At 40.2% G+C, this 20,707-nt stretch overlaps 1 protein-coding gene and 2 non-coding genes across 3 annotated transcripts; all 3 read right to left on the bottom strand.

The window, feature by feature from the left end:
* Positions 1–1,711: 1,711 nt before the first annotated feature.
* On the bottom strand, positions 1,712–1,818 carry LOC112088612. The gene has a single exon (XR_002900558.1). It is a non-coding gene; the product is annotated as a small nucleolar RNA R71 (small nucleolar RNA).
* A 5,156-nt stretch (positions 1,819–6,974) lies between these two features.
* LOC112088611 lies at positions 6,975–7,081 on the bottom strand. The gene has a single exon (XR_002900557.1). It is a non-coding gene; the product is annotated as a small nucleolar RNA R71 (small nucleolar RNA).
* Positions 7,082–15,788: 8,707 nt separating this feature from the next.
* Positions 15,789–18,630, bottom strand: LOC18022843 (protein SUPPRESSOR OF NPR1-1 CONSTITUTIVE 4). The gene is given in 6 exon segments (XM_024158594.1): positions 15,789–16,658; positions 16,738–16,770; positions 16,866–16,969; positions 17,603–17,870; positions 17,873–18,316; positions 18,408–18,630. Coding segments are annotated over 6 exon segments (1,707 nt in total). The 5' UTR covers positions 18,463–18,630; the 3' UTR covers positions 15,789–15,855.
* Positions 18,631–20,707: the final 2,077 nt, after the last annotated feature.

Raw genomic sequence — 20,707 nt, 5'->3', positions numbered from 1 at the left:
TCCTTTTTAGTGTAAAAACGAGTTTGTTAAGAGATATCTCAAGGATTTAATCAATCTAAGTCTGTTTCTTATCATCTCATCTTCTTATCTTTGCTTCTAATCATGATTAACATCACCTCTTGCAAAGGAAATGGTGTGTTCATCATGATTAGTGAGTAGTCTTCTTTTAAGCTTCTACGTGTGTAGATTAGGGTGCTTAGATGTAGATTAATGATTGTTTAAGATTAGATTCTCTTCTCCTTTCCTTAGTTAGCTGATCCTAATGCTAGATCTCTCATTATAAGCTTGATCTAGAACTTAGGTATTTCTCCACCCACAAGGTGTTTGATGAAATGCCTGAATGAGCTAACTTAAGGGTTTATGCCTTTTTCATCATGGGAATGATTGTTAAATGCATGAATGACATATAAGAACTGTTTCTTAATGCTCATTGATTCATATTTCACAAATGATGATTTGGTTTGAAAATGGATTAGTGTAGAGGTTAGTGCCTTCATGAGAGGATTAATCTAGATTAGAGTTCTAAGTTAATTGGAATTAGAGATCATGTGATGTTTGCTTTATCTTTCTGTATAAGATTCAGTCTTTCTTAGCTCTTATTTTGATGCACAAAGAGGCTGTCTGGTCATTTTAGACTTGGAACCTTATGCTTGTTGATTGTTTATTCATCTAATGGGAATTAGTCTTGAATTGGTAATTAACAAAGGGATTTTTGTCATGAGAATGAATTAATCTGATTTGGAAGTCTAGACTAAAGAATTGCAAGTGTTGCATTGTTTGCTTAGCATCATGAATTCACATTTAAAGCACTCTGATCAATGATCACATCTAGAGGTTTAGCTTTCTCTTTATTTGAATTTGAGTGTTTGTTTAGTTTCTCTTGCTTGTTTAATTCTTAATTACTGCTTGTTCTTGTTTGCTTTATCTTTTTAGATCACCTTGTTACCAACTCTGCTTACTAGACTTGAATTAAGATAGCTCCTCATAGTTCTAGTGTCTAGAATCTCTCCATTTGGATTGATACCTCAAGTGCTACAATAACATGAGTAGTTGAAGAATTGATCAAGGATTGAAAATTCCTACTATCAATTTGGCGCCGTTCCCAATTGGAGATTCATTCTAGCATTAGGACTTTGGATCTTCTTGAGATCAAGTCATTTTCTTTTGTTTTACTGATTACCTTTCAAGTGTTGTCTTTGGTTTCAGGTGTATGAACACCAGAGGTGAAGAAAGAAGGCAACGAGAAAGAGCTGAGCACATTGAGAGGTTGGGTATGGATCAAGGGCAACAGGCTCATGGTGGTAATGGAAACCACCAGAATCAGCAAGACCCACCACCTCCACGTCCAAAACAAGTTGTGGGAGCTGGTGATGAAGCCAATGCTCAGGGTCCAAGACATGGGATTCAAGCTCCAACACCTGAAAACGATTTTGAGATCAAGTCTGGCTTGATCAACATGGTGCAATCAAACAGGTTCCATGGCTTGGCAGTAGAAGACCCACTAGATCACATTGACAACTTTGATAGAGTTTGTGATCTAACTAAGATGAATGGAGTGAGTGAAGACAGTTTCAAGTTGAGGCTGTTCCCTTTTTCTCTAGGAGACAAAGTTTATCAGTGGGAAAAGTCTCTACCTCAAGGATCAGTCACAACATGGGAGTAATGCAAAAGAGCATTTCTAACCAAGTTCTTCTCTTCATCAAGAACAGCAAGGTTAAGAAATGAAATCTCAAGTTTCATTCAGAAGAACCATGAATCATTTTGTGAGGCTTGGGAAAGATTTAGAGGGTATACCATGCAATGCCCTCACCATGGATTCTCAGATTGTCAGCTGCTAAGTACCTTCTACAGAGGTGCTTTACCAAAGGTCAGACTCCTCTTGGACATAGCTTAAAATGGTAATTTCATGACCAAGGAAGTCAATGATGCCATGACCCTAGTGGAGAATGTAGCTCAGAGCTCAGAGTGATGAGCTTTATGGATCAGACTTTGAAAGGAGTTCAAGAGGAGCTGTGAGTGCTGAAGAGGAAAGGACAAGGAAAGACACCAAGTCTCTCAATGAGAAGCTAGACACACTTCTCTTAGCTTCTCATCAGTCAGCCAACTTTGTTAGATATGTGAATCATTTGTTTCAAGACACATTTCAAAGGGAAGACATCACAGCTGAGGTGAACTTTGTAGGTGGCCAACAAGGTTACCAACCTACAACAAGAATCCCTTAAACCAGAGCTTCTATCCTCAAAACACTCAACAACAAGGTTTTTTCTCTCCCCAACAACAAAGTCTCCAACAGAACTCAGAGAATAAGGATCAAGAAGTGCAGAACCTGCTCCAGCAAATCCTCCAAGGTCAAGCAAATGGTGCCATGGACTTCAACAAGAAAATGGCAAAGATTAACAACAATGTGGATTGCACTTATTCTGATCTTCTAACTCAACTTTTCACCTTGGCTTCCAAGGTCAAGACTCTAAAAAACAACAAGGGTCACTGCAGTTCTCAAGCTCAAAGATCTTTACCAGGGACATCAGTTGCACATCAAACAGAATACTGCAATGTAATCCTCTCAAATGCTGAGAATCATGCTGCTGTCCAAGAAATTGAGGATCTTCTCCATGGCAATGTCTCCAGTGAAAAATGCCTGACAAAAGATGATGAGGACGCCATCATAGATGAGTTTGAGTTCCTGTTCTGTGATCTCAATGAGGACATTGAGGAAGAAGGTGGGGAGGCAGCTTCTTTTGATATGAGAAAGAATGATTCTGAGATTACTGAAAGAAAGGATCAGAGAATGGTTCAAGGAAGGACATCTGATGGAGTCTCTAGCACTGGTTCAACAAGGGTGAAACCCAAATCAATTCCCAAGCTAGGTAATCCAGGAAAGTTCTCCATCTCATGCTCTCTGGGAAGTTTGAAAGTGGACAATGCTTTAAGTGATTCTGGATCAAGCATCAGTGTAATGTCTTTAGACATGGTGGAGAGACTTGGGATCAAGAGTCTTAAACATCACCCCATGTAAATTACCTTTGGAGATTCATCCTCAAAGAAGCCATATGGAATCCTTGAAGACTACCCATTAAAGATTGGTGAATGCACAGTTCCAACTGATTTTGTAGTCATGAAGATGAAAAAGACCAAAGAGCTACCTCTTCTGCTTGGAACTCTATTTCTGAACACCACAGGAGCAAGGATGGACTTTGATACTCAAAGAGTGGTGCTTACTAAGGTAGATGATGAAGTATCTTATCCCCTTAAACCTCTTTTTGCTGGATTTTGTGGGGTTATACTGATGATTCTTATGAGTTGAAACACTATGAGATGAAGTATGTGGGGAGTATTGGAACTATAGAAGAAGCTCAACCCCTTGCATCTGTTGAGAAGAACAAAGAATCCTTAGTAAGACCTGATCTTGAGTTTGAAGGAGATTTCTTTAGTGATGATGAAGTTTGCTTGGAATCTTTTTCTCCCACACCAAGTGAGAAGGAGGTCAGCAGCAACAAAAGCAATGGTTCAGGGTCTCAAGACAAGAACCCAAGAAGCACCAAATCATTCACTCTTGGGTCCTCTTCTCAGGTGATAAAGCTCACTCCATGGAAGTTTGATGGTGGAGCTGTGGAATACAAGGTTAAAGGCATTGGAGGATCAAAACCTTTTGCAAAAGTCAGGGCAATCCTCACACAAGAGCTCATAGACAAAGGATCTGATGGTGTCCAAGAGCTGATGAACAAGGACCTCATGCTTGAATTCATGGACAAGACAAGGAGCATCAAAGCTCCTCCTCTCCCTCACTAAAAAGAGTGTAAGAAGTCAAATTTAGTGACTTTAAACAAAGTGCTCTTGGGAGACACCCCAAACTTATCCTTTGTAAATATTCTTTTTAATGCTTTCTTTTGGTGTTTTTAGGATGATTTGATGTGTCTTGTGGAGTGTGTTCAGGTTACAGATGACCTGGTGTTCTTTGGCCTTAAGGAATGGTGGACAAGATGCAAGGAAATGCAAAATTTGGCTAAGTTCACAGTTTGCCACGACCATGAATCACTGCTTGACCCAGGCGTGGCATGAAGTTTTTTCTTGGATGCCAACCTTCGGTGATTGCCATGGGGAGATTGCCACACCCAGAATTGAACCGTGGCAAGTTGAATTTTGAATAGACCACCATTCGGCTTTTACCACGGGAGGAATGCCATGGATAGATTCAAGGCGTGGCAACATGTTTTAAGGCAGCAGAAACTTCGGCTTTTGCCATGGTCTCTTTGCCACGGTCACATCCAAGCTGTGGCAATGTGTTAGAGGAAGAACAAAAGAATGCCACGGGCTGTCCAGAGGAGCTTCCAGACCATGGCAACAGGGGGTGGCAAGAGGAACAATTCACAAAAACGAGCTCCAGCCCTCACTACAAGCATGTTCAGATCAGTGCAAGGAGCAGCATCAAAACTAGGACACCTCCAGTGATGTTTAGCCCCCTGAAATTCACAATTCCACTACTCCCTTCCATCAAAAACAAATCTGGTAACACTCCAAACTCCTTGTACATATGCATCTAGTTCTTTATTTCTCATTTTGCATCTTTCTTGCTTTTGCTTTTCACTCCTCTCTTATGCTTTTATAACACAAGGGACTGTGTTATCTAAGTGTGGGGGAGGGGTTTTGTGTTTACTAATCATGTTTATTCTGCTCTTATTTTCCTTTTCACTTTGAGTCTCATTTTGCATTCATCTAAGTGCATATAAAAACCAAAAAAATGGAAAAATCTGAAATATTTTCACAAAAAATGCTCATGTAGTTGCATTCACATTTTAGGTTGAGTCTAGTTTGCATTTTCATATAGGTTGCATCATATGCAAATGGGAGTAATGATAGATTTTTTTCTTGAAGAGAGCATCATTTTAAGAGCTTGGTCCCTTAAGGCATTGCAAAACTGGTATGAAATCAAGTGTGAACCATGCTTTGAACTGGTGTCTCAATACTTTTGTGCTAGCTGAATCAAGTTGTGAATAGCCTCAACCTTGCTTAAGTGAGAACCCTTGAATTTCACATCTAATTATCATGTTTGTGCATATCATTGTGAATTCATGGGTACCACATACATATTTGAGCTTTCTTATCCCATTTTATCACTCTTGCTAGCTCAAATAGCTGATCTCTCATCTTGAGACAGTTCCCTGCCTTTAGCCAAACCTTTCTTTGAAGCCTAAACACCCTTCTTGTGTGCATGATTTGTGAGGCCTTGTTTCTAGTAGACTTGGTAAAAAGTGTTGGGTTTAGAGCGACAAAGATAGTGCTGCATGTAGATACTAGTCCAACATCAAGGGCTAGTCTAGGTTTAGGTGAAAGTTCATCTCATCTTCTTATCTTTGCTTCTAATCATGATTAACATCACCTCTGCAAAGGAAATGGTGTGTTCATCATGATTAGTGAGTAGTCTTCTTTTAAGCTTCTACGTGTGTAGATTAGGGTGCTTAGATGTAGATTAATGATTGTTTAAGCTTAGATTCTCTTCTCTTTTCCTTAGTTAGCTGATCCTAATGCTAGATCTCTCATTATAAGCTTGATCTAGAACTTAGGCATTTCTCCACCCACAAGGTGTTTGATGAAATGCCTGAATGAGCTAACTTAAGGGTTTATGCCTTTTTCATCATGGGAATGATTGTTAAATGCATGAATGACATATTAGAACTGTTTCTTAATGCTCATTGATTCATATTTCACAAATGATGATTTGGTTTGAAAATGGATTAGTGTAGAGGTTAGTGCCTTCATGAGAGGATTAATCTAGATTAGAGTTCTAAGTTAATTGGAATTAGAGATCATGTGATGTTTGCTTTATCTTTCTGTATAAGATTCAGTCTTTCTTAGCTCTTATTTTGATGCACAAAGAGGCTGTCTGGTCATTTTAGACTTGGAACCTTATGCTTGTTGATTGTTTATTCATCTAATGGGAATTAGTCTTGAATTGGTAATTAACAAAGGGATTTTTGTCATGAGAATGAATTAATCTGATTTGGAAGTCTAGACTAAAGAATTGCAAGTGTTGCATTGTTTGCTTAGCATCATGAATTCACATTTAAAGCACCCTGATCAATGATCACATCTAGAAGTTTAGCTTTCTCTTTATTTGAATTTGAGTGTTTGTTTAGTTTCTCTTGCTTGTTTAATTCTTAATTACTGCTTGTTCTTGTTTGCTTTATCTTTTTAGATCACCTTGTTACCAACTCATCTGCTTATTAGACTTGAATTAAGATAGCTCCTCATAGTTCTAGTGTCTAGAATCTCTCTATTTGGATTGATACCTCAAGTGCTACAATGACATGAGTAGTTGAGGAATTGATCAAGGATTGAAAATTCCTACTATCAATTTGGCGCCGTTGCCAATTGGAGATTCATTCTAGCATTAGGACTTTGGATCTTCTTGAGATCAAGTCATTTTCTTTTGTTTTACTGATTACCTTTCAAGTGTTGTCTTTGTTTTCAGGTATATGAACACCAGAAGTGAAGAAAGAAGGCAACGAGAAAGAGCTGAGCACATTGAGAGGTTGGGTATGGATCAAGGGCAACAGGCTCATGGTGGTAATGGAAACCACCAGAATCAGCAAGACCCACCACCTCCACGTCCAAAACAAGTTGTGGGAGCTGGTGATGAAGCCAATGCTCAGGGTCCAAGACATGGGATTCAAGCTCCAACACCTGAAAACGATTTTGAGATCAAGTCTGGCTTGATCAACATGGTGCAATCAAACAGGTTCCATGGCTTGGCAGTAGAAGACCCACTAGATCACATTGACAACTTTGATAGAGTTTGTGATCTAACTAAGATGAATGGAGTGAGTGAAGACAGTTTCAAGTTGAGGCTGTTCCCTTTTTCTCTAGGAGACAAAGTTCATCAGTGGGAAAAGTCTCTACCTCAAGGATCAGTCACAACATGGGAGTAATGCAAAAGAGTATTTCTAACCAAGTTCTTCTCTTCATCAAGAACAGCAAGGTTAAGAAATGAAATCTCAAGTTTCATTCAGAAGAACCATGAATCATTTTGTGAGGCTTGGGAAAGATTTAGAGGGTATACCATGCAATGCCCTCACCATGGATTCTCAGATTGTCAGCTGCTAAGTACCTTCTACAGAGGTGCTTTACCAAAGGTCAGACTCCTCTTGGACACAGCTTCAAATGGTAATTTCATGACCAAGGAAGTCAATGATGCCATGACCCTAGTGGAGAATGTAGCTCAGAGCTCAGAGTGATGAGCTTTATGGATCAGACTTTGAAAGGAATTCAAGAGGAGCTGTGAGTGCTGAAGAGGAAAGGACAAGGAAAGACATCAAGTCTCTCAATGAGAAGCTAGACACACTTCTCTTAGCTTCTCATCAGTCAGCCAACTTTGTTAGAGATGTGAATCATTTGTTTCAAGACACATTTCAAAGGGAAGACATCACAGCTGAGGTGAACTTTGTAGGTGGCTAACAAGGTTACCAACCTACAACAAGAATCCCTTAAACCAGAGCTTCTATCCTCAAAACACTCAACAACAAGGTTTTTTCTCTCCCCAACAACAAAGTCTCCAACAGAACTCAGAGAATAAGGATCAAGAAGTGCAGAACCTGCTCCAGCAAATCCTCCAAGGTCAAGCAAATGGTGCCATGGACTTCAACAAGAAAATGGCAGAGATTAACAACAATGTGGATTGCACTTATTCTGATCTTTTAACTCAACTTTCCACCTTGGCTTCCAAAGTCAAGACTCTAGAGAACAACAAGGGCCACTGTAGTTCTCAAGCTCAAAGATCTTTACCAGGGAGTTTGTTGTAGAAGACATCGATCATTACCCGTTACAAGTATGTCATCCACATACACAAGCATATAGAGGATGGACTTGTTTCTCTTGAGAATAAACAGAGAGGTGTCGGAAACCGAGTTTTTGAATCCAGTCTGGAGGAGAAAATTTTTTAACTCAACATACCAGGCGCGTGGTGCCTGCTTTAATCCGTAGATATCTTTCCGGAGTTTGCAGACATGAGTTGGTCTATCGGAATCCACGAAACCGGGAGGCTGCTCCATGTACACCTCATCCGTCAATGTGCCCTGTAGAAAGGCATTATTGACATCAAGTTGTCGAATTGGCCAGTTGAAATCGACAGCGACCCCAAGAACAATGCGAATCGTTTTAGATTTCACAACAGGGCTAAACATTTTTGCATAGTCAAGACCAGGTCTTTGGTTGTAACCTTTTGCGACGAGACGAGCCTTATATTGGCTTACTGAGCCATCGGGATTAAATTTCTTGGTGAAGATCCATCGACAGCCAACGATAGTCACATGTGGAGGTGGTCTGGGCACAATATCCCAACTGTGATTACCAATTTGAGCATTCATCTCAGACGTACAAGCTTTCCTCCACCGTTCATCTTGTAACGCTTGTAGTGCAGTGCGGGGCTCCGAACCTGAAGACACTGTTAGAAGATATTTTGTATTGGGCCTGCGGATTCCTGTTTTTGACCGAGTTGCCATGGGATGGTTGTTTGTGGGATGATTTTGTGGTTCGGGTGATGGTGCAGGAACAGAGTAAGAAGACGATGGAGTTGAGGTCATAGAGGTTGAATTTGTGTGGGCTTCAGATGTTGTTGGGCTGGAATTTGTTTGAGGGTGAGTTGAGTCATTGGGATGTGGTGTTTGGGCTTGTGAATTTGGAGAAGGATTAGAGGAGAGAGAGACAGAAGGAGATTCAGAGTTTAGAGGCGATACCTGAGTAGCAGTGGAGTTTGCCGGCGGTACGGTGGATGCCAAGGATAATGGCGGTCCGAGGTGAGGATCTGAGCACGACATGACCATTGGGCGAGCATCGACGATGGTGTGTGGGGTCCAGTGAACGGCCGCATCACCTTCTGTATTCGTCTCAGAATCTGGCATAGATTTGGCAAACGGGTATGTGTTCTCATCAAACTGTACATGTCTCGATACATAGAGTCTCCATGTCGGAATGTGATAGCATAGATAAGCACTTTGAGATGCGGAATAGCCAAAGAAGACACATTGTTGTGACTTGTCTTCTAGTTTGTGTCTATTATACGACCGTAGCCATGGGAAGCAGGTGCATCCAAATACCCTTAGCTTGTCATAGTTAGGACCCGTTCCAAAGAGTAGTTGAAATGGTGACCGCATAGACAGCACCGGCGTGGGTAAACGATTGATAAGATACACAGCTACCGCAAAGGCATACGGCCAGTACTTTTTCGGAACTGATGCATTGGAGAGAAGAGTGAGACCTGTCTCCACAACATGTCTGTGCTTCCGTTCAGACAGGCCATCGATGATAACTAGATAATAGCGATAGTTATCTGAAGAAAGTATTGGAGAGCTCCAAACATCAGAATAGATGTATTGAAGGGGTTGTGTGGACACAATGGTGGACTGAGAAAATGGTATGACTTTTATTGATTAAACAAGGAGTGCAAGATAGAAATTTTTGTGAAGAAGGGGAAACAGGAAGAGCAAATTTCGAAATGACATTGTTTAAAATGGAGAATGAGGGATGGCCTAAACGAGAGTGCCAAGAAGAGACAGTTGCCTTCGAACACGAACGAACAAACATGGCTTGTGGTGCAGTTGTTGGCCATTCATAAAGATCGTTCCTAGTGTTGCCGCAGATTAACGGGACCCCCGTGCTCAGATCCTTCACCTGAAAGGAGGATGGGAAAAATTCTACAGACACGCGATTAGTATTACATAGACGATAGACTGAGATGAGATTCTTATGTATATTAGGCACATATAGAACTCTCTAACTCACGAGTAGTATTGGGAAGAATTGAAGAACCAGTGTGTGTCATGGGAACCGTAGATCCATCTGAAATGATCACATCATCACCACCTTGATATAGTTGATGTAAAGCAAGGTTGGTGAGATCCGAAGTGATGTGATGTGTGGCACCACTATCCATCAGCCAGTTGGTGGTGTTGTGAGGTGAGGCAACTGCAAGATTAGCCCGAGGATTCCACGAAGGGAAAGGACTGTGTTGTTGTTGTTGACTGACCATGCCTTGAAACTGCAGGAGTTGTGAGCAGCGTTTGGCATTGTGGCCCTGTATGATAACACCGTATTTTGACCACTTTTATGGATCGTTTTGAAATATTTTTTCTATGTTTTTAATTGCTTTTAAGTACTTTTATTACGTTTTTCTAGTATTTATAGTTCCAAGACACTTTTCAGGAAACTTAGGGAAAAGCTTAACAAAATGAATAGAAAACCAGATTTCAGCTCAGAGTCAAACGTCAGAAGTTCACCCCCGATTGAAGGCCTTCTCACTGTCTGATTCAGCTCAAATTTGGAGATCTTAAAGATGGAAGTATCAGCTTTCCATCACACTTTACAGCTTGACAATCCAACGGTTCAATCAAAAGACACGCGAAGAGCAAGATGTCCCGTAAACCAGCCGGTAAGCGTTTCCACCCGTGGCCAACAGACCATACCCCGTGGTCACAACCACCGCGACCGCAGCCAGCCACCCATTCCCTGCGGTCACGCACATCTGGACCACGGCCAGCTAACTCCGAACCCGAAGGCCCATTTCTGAAGCCCCATTTCTGAAGCCCAAAATGATTTCCTCATTTGGAGAAACCCTAAGTGACGCCCAAAGATGTCTTGAGCACTATAAATACATGTCTTAGGAACCCTAATTCATAATCAATCATCACCTTTTAGACCAGCTTGTTTTCTTATTGTTTTTACTTTAGCTTTTAGGGAGAGAGACATCTATCTCTTGAACCCTTGTTCTTTCTTTTTCAATTTCGGTTTCTGTACTACTTTTTAATACTATGTTTTTGATTTCGTTCATCATGTCTGAGTAGTTTTATTATTGGGATTAAGGGATTTTCGATGGGGTTATATATGTTCGGTGAGGATTCCATGAGCTTTTGAGCCGAATCTTAGAACTTTTTCTTCTGAATTCGTTTTTACTGCATGAGAGTAGCTTCATGAACTACAATCTGATCCAAATGCTTGGTGACACGAAAGTGTTCATCCGGTGTCAGATCTAGTTTGGGAGAGCAAAACAAACATAGGAGTGGAAACCTACCTATGGGAGATTTGTGAATCCTGACGAGTCTTAAACATAATGAATCTCTTCTTTTCCAGGGCCAGAGTGGAAACCTACTGGTCAGGGTTGAGAGAGATAGTTGTCTATGATCACGACAGTGGCGTATTCATACGTCCGTGACTCCAATTCGAAAAGTTTAAGCTAAGATCTTATCAATTTTACTCTCTAGCAATGTTTTGAATCGTTCATACCCCTGAGAAAACTTCCCTGAACCCCAGCGCCTCTTTTCTTATAGATTTACACCAATTTTCATTCAAGCTTTAGTCTAGTATCTTTACTCTTTCAATCGATTTTCATTTAAGCAATTAGGTTAGCCGTTTTACTCGTTTTTACCCATTTTTGTTAAGTTTAGTTATTATGTTATTTTAATTCCGGTATTTTCTCTTTAGGATTTGTTTTTACGTTTTAAACACACCACCAATACCCTCACAAAACTCGCCTGGTTCTAGACTTCCTTACTTTATATTTTTTTCGAAGGCTTTTGCAGGAAAGATCCTCCTTCCCTGTGGATTCGATCCCTAAGTACTACAATCGATCAGCTGTGCACTTGCGGCTATTGATTTCATTTAGGGTAAAACTTGACACCCTCACACACGACCACATCAAGTTTTTGGCGCCGTTGCCGGGGAAGGCACGCGTTTTCTTTTCCGCAAAACCCTAAGAAAGGTTGGTAAATCGACTCTAGAACCCCTTTTTCTGCATATTTCCATTTTTCGGTTATTTTGTTTCCATTTCAGAAGATATGGATCCTATAAATCGAAATCCACACTAAGAGGAAGGTTTCTACAACACTCCTCAAGCCACCAGACACAGAGAGAAGCAGTACTTACGCGATCTCTACGAAGAAATTCGAACCGAAGACTACAAAATGTTCCAGAACGAGCCGTACGTACCTCCAATGGCAAACCCTAGACATCCTATGTATCGCCTACCTCACCAGATTTTCCACCAAGATGAGAACGTCCAGCTCAGTAACCGATTGAGTCAGCTCAAAGGCGTGATCAAGCAGTTCATAGAAGCTCAAGCAACCGCTATAGCCGCTTTCAACGAAAGGATTGACGGGATATCGAAACTTTTCAATGAGAAGATCGATAACCTAGCCTCACAAGTCAAATCAATAGAAGAACGAGCAACCAAGGACACAGTTATGATCGCTAACAGGTTCGGCAGCATGGAGGAAGAGCAAGCAAAGCACACCTATGAGCTTCGCAACAGCAAAAACAAAGTCATGGACCTGGATTTCAAACTCGATGATGTGGACAAAGCCCTCAACGAAGCTAAGAACGAGTCCTATGACTTCACAGTCGAAGTTTCAGAGAAGGTTTACAAAGTCATTGACAAAACCGAAGAGCTTGACTCAACGATGGACAAAGTAGTCTATGCTCTTGATGAAGTTGGAAAAAAGGTTGAGGAGATCATACAAGGACTTGGAGAGCAGATTCCAGCAACCAAAACTAAAGACTCAATTCCAGAGAGGAAGTACATCGAGCTAGAAGACCCAGGAGATCATCTAGGAAGCAAAGGAGCAAGCAACAGCAGCAAATCAACTCAGAGACACTTTCCCGCGGTCGCGTCGCTTCCGACCGCGGCCAAGATGCCTCCTCCCACGGTCGTGCTTGGTCTACCCGCGGCCCATGGGCGTTTTCCCGCGGTCACGTCCCCTGCAGTCAAGGCCAACCGGAAAAACGTTCCAAAACAGTCCCGTTCAGCTCATACAAGCAGCTGTGCGACTGATACACATCCTGGGATGACCAAACCACTCCATCAACAACTGGTTTGCTCCATCAGCACCCAAAGATCTGAAGACAAGGACAAGTCAATGCCCTGCAACATGGCTTTGTCTTGTGAAGATGAGTATGAAGAACAATAATCTGAAGATGAAGAGTATGGGTTGTTTGTAGAAGATCCAAACGCAGGATATTCCTCAGAAGACAGTTCAGGAGAAATTCAATGGATCACCAACAACATCAGTAGAGAGAAGCTCATAGAGTTCAACAACATGGTCCGGTCATTCCCTGCTCACCTAAGCTTTGATGAAATCTGGAAGCTTGGTTGTTTGCAAGTTTTTTTCAGGTACTGCAAGGAGTCTAAAGAGGATATCCATAGATACTTTATGTGAGCTCGATACATGACAACACCAGAAGCAGCTGTCTATGCGATTCACCTCAAAAGCCTGAAGACTGCAGCCACTACACCAACAAAATCAACAAGGAAAAGCTCGATGAATTCAATGATGTAGTCCGAAATTTGCCTGAAGGAATCACCTTTGCTAGAGCTTGCAAGGACTTCATGATAGGCCATTACTTCTGTGAGAGCAAGGAATCAATCCCTGAGATAGAAGACTTGTTCAATCATGCCAGAAGAGGTAAACCTGTTCGAACACTTCACAAAATCGAAGGTGTAGGTCAGTTCCTTATCTCTTGTTCTATTAGAGGAGAAATGTTTAAAAACGTGCTTTGTGATTCTGGAGCTTGTCTCAACATGATGTCCAAGGAAATTGCTTTGAGACTTGGTATTAAACACCTGCGCAGGACTAGAGCAAAGATTAGTCTAGCTGATGATTCCAATGCAACGCCTCAAGGAATAGCTCATGAAATTCCTTTGAGAATAGGAGATTGTATCGTGCCTATCGACTTCTACATTGTCGAAACGAGAGACGGAACATATCCAGTGATTCTCGGATGGTCTTTTCTAGCAACTTCTGGAGCTATAATGGACTGGCCAAACCGGAGGATTTCGTTTGCTAATATCGACAAAGATGTCTTCACAGAAGCTGTCTCATACAACAGCAAAGCAGGAAAACATTCTGCAACAGAAGAATTTGAAGAAGAGCTTTGGAGTGACGAAGAACCTGCTAGGCAAAGCAAGGAGATGTCGAAAAAGACTTGTCTCAGGACAAGGTCTTCTTCATTGGACTAAGCCACGTCCAACACCAAAAGTCGAGCTAAACGACTTAAAACAGAAGCGCTTAATGGGAGGCAACCCATTTAGGTATTGTTTTCTTTAGGATTTTTCTTTCTTTTTCTATTGATCTTTTTCTTTTTCTTAGTTTCAGGTGTTTCTTATAAAACAAAAAAAAAACCAAAAAAAAAATCAAAAAACCCAAAAAAACCAAAAAAAAGGATGGTCCCTGACTGCTCGGCCCAGCAGGAACCAAGGAGAAGCAGGAACAGGCTGCGATATAAGCCCCCGCGGTCGCAGATGCTCTGACCGCGGGAAACGCATGATCGACCGCGGCCGCGTCTTTCTGACTGCGGCCGAGCACCGGTTTTCCGCGGTCGCGTGGCTCCTAACCAATGGTTGTTGAGATCAAACCCGACCCCAAACCACCCACTTCACCTCATTTCACCTCACCAATCCCCACTCCACCTCATTCATCACCCTCCACCACCTTCATCACCACCTATCACCTTCCCAAACCTCTTCGAATGAATCCGGTTCATCACCACCAGCATCCCGGATCCAGGTAAGTTCTCTTTGGCCTTACCAATTCGATTATCTATGCATTTTTCTCATCCAATCTCGACTTGTTTCACACTGAGGACAGTGTGATTTAAGTCTGGGGGAGGATTTCATCCCTTTCTAACCACTTTTCTCTCATGAGTCTTGCATTATCTACACTTTTTGCATTTTCCTTAAAGTTTTTTAAAATCGGTTTTCAAAACAAAATACATTTTAAAGGGAATGGTGAACATGAATCAATGATAGTTGACTGTGTGCTTTTAGATTGTTCCTAGTGACATGCTCATTCATGATTTAGGACTAGACTAAGCTAAGCACATTTGAAACGAAGTACCCTAGAGGAATTTGAATGATTTCGATTTAGATGAAGGAACATACTAGCTCTGTTTTATTTGGACTTAATTTGGACTTAATTCCCTCATTGAAGCATTAGACCAGGGAAACGAATCATACATTCAGGACTCCTTACCCTTTTTACCACTCTCTGTTGATCCTGAATGGCTAGTTCATCTTTAGCTAGTTCCCCACCTTAACCAATCCTCTTTCAAACCACATGCACTCTTGTTTTCTATTGTCTTATATGCAGATAAGTGCAAAAACGTTGGAGAGAAAGAAGAACGACGCAGTTTTCAGTCACCAAGGACAGAGACCTGCGATTTGCCGGAAAAGTTCCCGGAAGGATTCAACACAAGAGGAAGCTCAGTTTGCCTTATAAAAATCTCAAATTTTGGTACAATCTCGTCCTCTAGTCTCTCTCTCTTTAAAAGACATTTCCTTTCCAAAAAAAAAAAATCCGAAAATAAGAAAAGAAAGGAAATAAAAGCCTTAGAGAGTCTAGAGAGGTCGAATTTTAAGTCCCAAGGCAACTGGAGTTTGATTTTATGGAGTTTTGGAGATCATTTTCTGATTCCCGGAAAGAATCCAAGTCTGGGGGAATAGCTGTTCACAACAAAGGAGGAAGGATTATGCAACAACATTTGGCAAGAAGAAGTGACTGAAAATTGCGGTCATCAACAGGTCCTTATCTCTCTTGCGGTTTTGCATATTATCTTGCATTCTCCAGATTCATCAGGTAACCCGAAACACTTTAACTCCACCACTTAAACAGACCTTTAATGTCAAACGCCGTCTACCCTGGATGATGTCTTTAATGAGAACTCACTATTGAACTTAATGAATGTAGAGAGCTAGTTGACTGGAATCAAGATTTAGATTGTTTAAGTTTTGCATGACGGAAAAAGTGGACTAGTATCTCTTGTGTATTGGTGAGAATTTTCTAGACTAAGTTGTGGATTGATGCACGATCTTTGGTCCTAGTTTAGGAGTTCATGTCTCTGAGAATTTTCAAACTTCTCTCTATTCCTTGCTCCAATCATCTCAAGAACTACCATTCCATAACTATACACATCTGACTTATGAGAAACTCCTCCAAAATTTGGAGAAAACACTTCAGGAGCAATGTATCCAGCCGTTCCTCTCGCGTCTAGCATTGATATGATGCTTTCTTTATTTTTACAGAGCTTAGCAAGACCGAAATCTGAAATCTTGGGGCAAAGATCTATGTCCATGAGTATGTTTTGCGGCTTTATATCGAAATGCACAATCCTTGATACACAGCGATTATGCAAATACTCTAGGCCACGAGAAACACCCACTGCAATGTCAAATAACCTTTCCCAATCCATCTGTGTTGACATATTCTCGGAAAGAAACTTGTCGAGGGATCCATTTGGCATGAACTCGTAGATTATAGCTCTTTTGTTTCCTTCATAACAGAATCCAAGCAAAGAAACAATATTAACATGAGATGTTCTACTCATGCTAGCTACCTCGTTAATGAACTCTTCTCCATTCCCTGTTGACTCCTTCAAGATCTTTACTGCAACATCTTGGCCTTTATCCGGTAACTTCCCTTTGTAGACAGTTCCAAATCCTCCTTTCCCGAGAACATGCGCAAATGAGTTTGTCATCTTCTTGACCCTTGCGTAACTATATCGTTTCAACATTACAACCGCTTCAATGTTTTCGCCATTCCTATCACTCTTTCTTGCATTCTTTGCTCTCACTAATAGCACCACCATAATTATGATCATCACAGCTAAAGATGCTGAGCTTCCTGAAATAAAAGAACAAAATCTTGAAACTCAGGTCTGGTAAATATGAAAAATTGTCACATGGGTTGAGAGATATGTTACCGAGTATGAGTTTTAACTTCCATGAAGATTTTTCTGCAAAATGTTTCAAAGAAGAGTTCTTATTTAATCAAAATAATGAATACACAATACACTTTGGTATTCAAAAAAACAAAACAATGTAACCTTACTTTTTCCTTCTTTAGTAACTTCCCTTGTTGGTTGAGACTCTGAGGGAGGTTCAAGAGTTCCATTTTTTGTTTGAGCTGGAAATGGAGACTCAGCCACTGAACTACTGTTTGTAAACATAGCAAAATGCATATATATCAGATTACAATAAAGATGTAAAATATCCATCTCCTAGTACGTATTTAAACATCTCTGAGTGCTAAAGAGAAGTTCGAGCTCAGTTTAGGACCTAAACCTTCTACGCACAGATCAGTTTAGGAATCCAATTTATTTTAATGTAGGTTAATTTTATAAGTATTTTTCAATTTTTTTCTAAGGAAAACTATTTAAAAATATATCAAAGGAGGCTCAAGATAAACTAACCGGCCACATAACCGTGTGGACCAAAAAAACTTGTTGATTAATATAATATTTTGTTAAGTGTACATTCAAATTTATCACACTGCTCTAATATATAGTAGCTATATATCATTCTAACAAAACCAAGCCTTAAACTCGAATTTTCGAAATAAAACCGTCAAAAATAAAGATAACAAAGTTAATGCTTGTGCATTTCAGTATCATCACTATACCCTACATACCTAACGTCACTGTTGAAAATAATATTAAATGACTAGATAAAGCAAAAGTATTTCAGTTTCAACGGTATTTGTAGAATGAATGGTCACAATTAAAGCCGTGTGATCTATTCTACTAAAACGCGCTTTGACGAAATAGAAGAGAGAGTTGGGATGTTTACTTGGTGGTGTTGAGAATAGTCGTCGCCGGGCAAAAGGTGATGACATAGTTTGGGCTATTTTGGCAAGTGAAGGTGCTGCTAGAATCATCGAAAACATAGCTATAAGCGCGTGGGCACGCATTCTTGAAGTTCTGCGTATATAGTGTCGGCTTGCATTGGTCCGGTGAAGAATAAGCGCCGGTACAGCAATACTCCGGCAGTTTCAACTTCTGACACGCGTTCATGCATGCGATTGGCTGCATCATCAATTCATCATGCTGCTTGTGTTACTTGTCACCTTTAGCTCGCGTGGACACGTCATGTTCAAATCGACAATGCATCCGACACTGCTGCACGTGTCGTCACCCTGTGGGACAACCAGCATTGGGAGGTTGTAACCGTCGACGACTGTTATGTCGTAGAAGTCTTTTCCATCGAAACTGGCGAGGGAAAACTCGGCTAGAGTCGCAGGAGGCGTTCCAGCTTTTGAACACTCGATTTTTCCGGAGCCGCAGTCTCCGGTGGCGCATGAGAAACCACCGGTTGTGTTGGTGGAGCAGAATGACCTACCCCAGATACTACCTGTCCACGAGGACGACGGCGCGTAGATTACACGCGCCTCTCCTTTCTTGAGGGCGAAGCCGGTGGTGGAGAGCGAACCCTTGGTGGACCGGATTCCCGGCCAGACAGTGTAATTGCATTTGTTCTCTATGGTAATGTTTCTCGAAGTTACTCCTGTCATTTAAAAAACAAAACGATAAACAATTAAGCTTAAGATTCATCACACCAGAAAAGACTTTTCCGGAAAAAACGGAAATGGATGTACCTGAGATGAACAAATAAAAAACAAGGAGGAATATCGACAGCAATCCATCGGCCATTGGCTTGAGGAAGAACAAAAGCACCAAAAAAAACAACAAAAACTGAAAGAATTCTTTTAACAAAAGTTGATAAAAAAAAATGAGAAGAAAGAGACGAATTTATGTTCTGCAATGATTAGGATATTTCGAAAAGTGAATCTTGCCAACGAAATAAATTGGAAATTTTCTTCAGGCTAGTGAAATATCTAAGTAGTTATCTGCTCTTGTATGCAACTTATCTCTTTTATTTTGTTTTTATCAAAATGAGAGTTTTGGTTCTCTCTGGACCATCCACGTAATTAATTAGTGATAGTTGCGATGTATGTTGTTATTCAAGTTTATATTAGATAGGGCACTTGATTTATCCAAACCCTTTGTTTAAAATATTACTAGACGTTAATTAGACGCTCAAATCGTGCTTAGGAAAAGGTTGAGTGGTGTGACGTTGTGCTTCTTGGAAACTCTTATATTTTGGGATGTCTAATTTGTTAAATTTTACGTTTGATACTCTCTTGTGGTTTTTATTGTGTACATCAGATTTTTATAAACAATTAGACCATAATACGGCTTGGACGAGATAATATTATTTTTTATATTTAAATATATATTTTTTATTTTCATAACTGAGAAATACATATAAAATGAGCGATTATTTAGTAATTTATATGGTACTGGAGATAGGAGAATCAGCGTAATTGCAGCAACAATAATCGCCAACATATGGGTGAGGTCTTAAATGTGCGTATCGTAGACAACTCCCTCCGGAAATCCCCTTGGATATACATAATTTTGTGCATTCTTCTGTGCTTTTACATCCCTCGGTACATCGTCCTGGGTCTTGTCCTATTTTGTTCAAAAAAAAAAATTCATCATCAAAATTTAGGTCTAAATAGTAAATAATGCCAATTTATTTATAGAAAAACAATTTTTTTAATGTGTTAAATGCTAATATCAACACACTTTTGTCGAGTGATTTTGACTCTACTGAACAAAGAACCTCGAAAATTTTTAGATAATTTTAGATTAATCTTAAGAACATTTAGCATTTGAACAAACAAAATGTGTTACCTGATATCATGGGCATGGTGATGAGAGCTAACGCCATCAACAAAGGTAGTAAAAGAGATGAAGACATTTTTGCTGCCATTATTTATTTTCTAGAGGATACAATACCTTTTTCTTGGAATATATCCTTGGATCTGACGACAACAAATTTATCAAAAAATGTATTCCAAAATCACATTTAAAACAAATATAAAAAAATTTGGTATGAGAGGAACATCTCTAATCATCTTCAACAGAAAACATCCAAGATTTCCTATGAAAATCAACATAGTTATAAACTTTTAATAATCTAGTTTACCTTTCTTCTTTGGAATATTCTAATACTTGTTGAGAATGGATTTTGTTTGCTTTATGCATGTGCATTTATATAGAATGTACATATAAACATATTCAAAGAGTTTAATAAATCTTCCATAGTATGTAATGAATGTAATATGTAATGAGTTTGCCATAATATTATAAATGAGAGAGTAAACTGAATATCTCATCTTATTAAGCTGTGAAAGCATTGGCTTATATAAGAAGCCTTACAACTAAATGATAAACTTGAGAAACAAGAAAATAATAACTAACTGAAACCTTAACTACTAAATCAAATCTAAATACCAAATCAAATCTCCTAAATCTCTGCTTATCTTATCCTAAACCGACCCTATCGAATATCCAACAAATTCCTCCCCTTAAACTGAAGCATGTCTGCATCAGTTTAATCCTCCATTTTCCGAACTCCAAGACACTTCCTCAGCTTCTCCTACTGATCAAGCTTGATCGGCTTTGTCATGATGTCGGCTACCTGATCATTAGTTCCGCAGAAAGACAGCTTCAGAACCCCTTCAATCACCAAGTTACGCAAGTAATGGTACCTGACATCAATGTGTTTTGTTCTTCGATGCATAACCGGATTCTTTGACAGCTTGATCGTCGAGCTGTTATCACACAAGATGTCACTGCAGACTTCATTCAAAACCTCCAATTCCTGCAACATACCCGTTAACCAAACACTGTGACATGCCGCAGAAGTCGCTGCAACATACTCTGCTTTTGTAGATGAAAGAGTAACAATATCCTGCTTTCTCGAACTCCAACAAACGGCTGCTCCATTCAGTAAGAACATGTATCCAGAGGTGCTCTTTCTGTCGTCTACATCACGAGCATAGTCACTGTCTGTGTAACCTATCAGCTTCAAGATTGGTGATCTCTC

This window comes from Eutrema salsugineum, unplaced genomic scaffold (assembly GCF_000478725.1).
Source record: "Eutrema salsugineum unplaced genomic scaffold, Eutsalg1_0 scaffold_14, whole genome shotgun sequence".
NCBI lineage: Eukaryota > Viridiplantae > Streptophyta > Magnoliopsida > Brassicales > Brassicaceae > Eutrema > Eutrema salsugineum.
The sequence above is the reverse complement of the archived record's forward strand: the minus strand, read 5'-3'. Positions and strand labels throughout refer to the sequence as shown.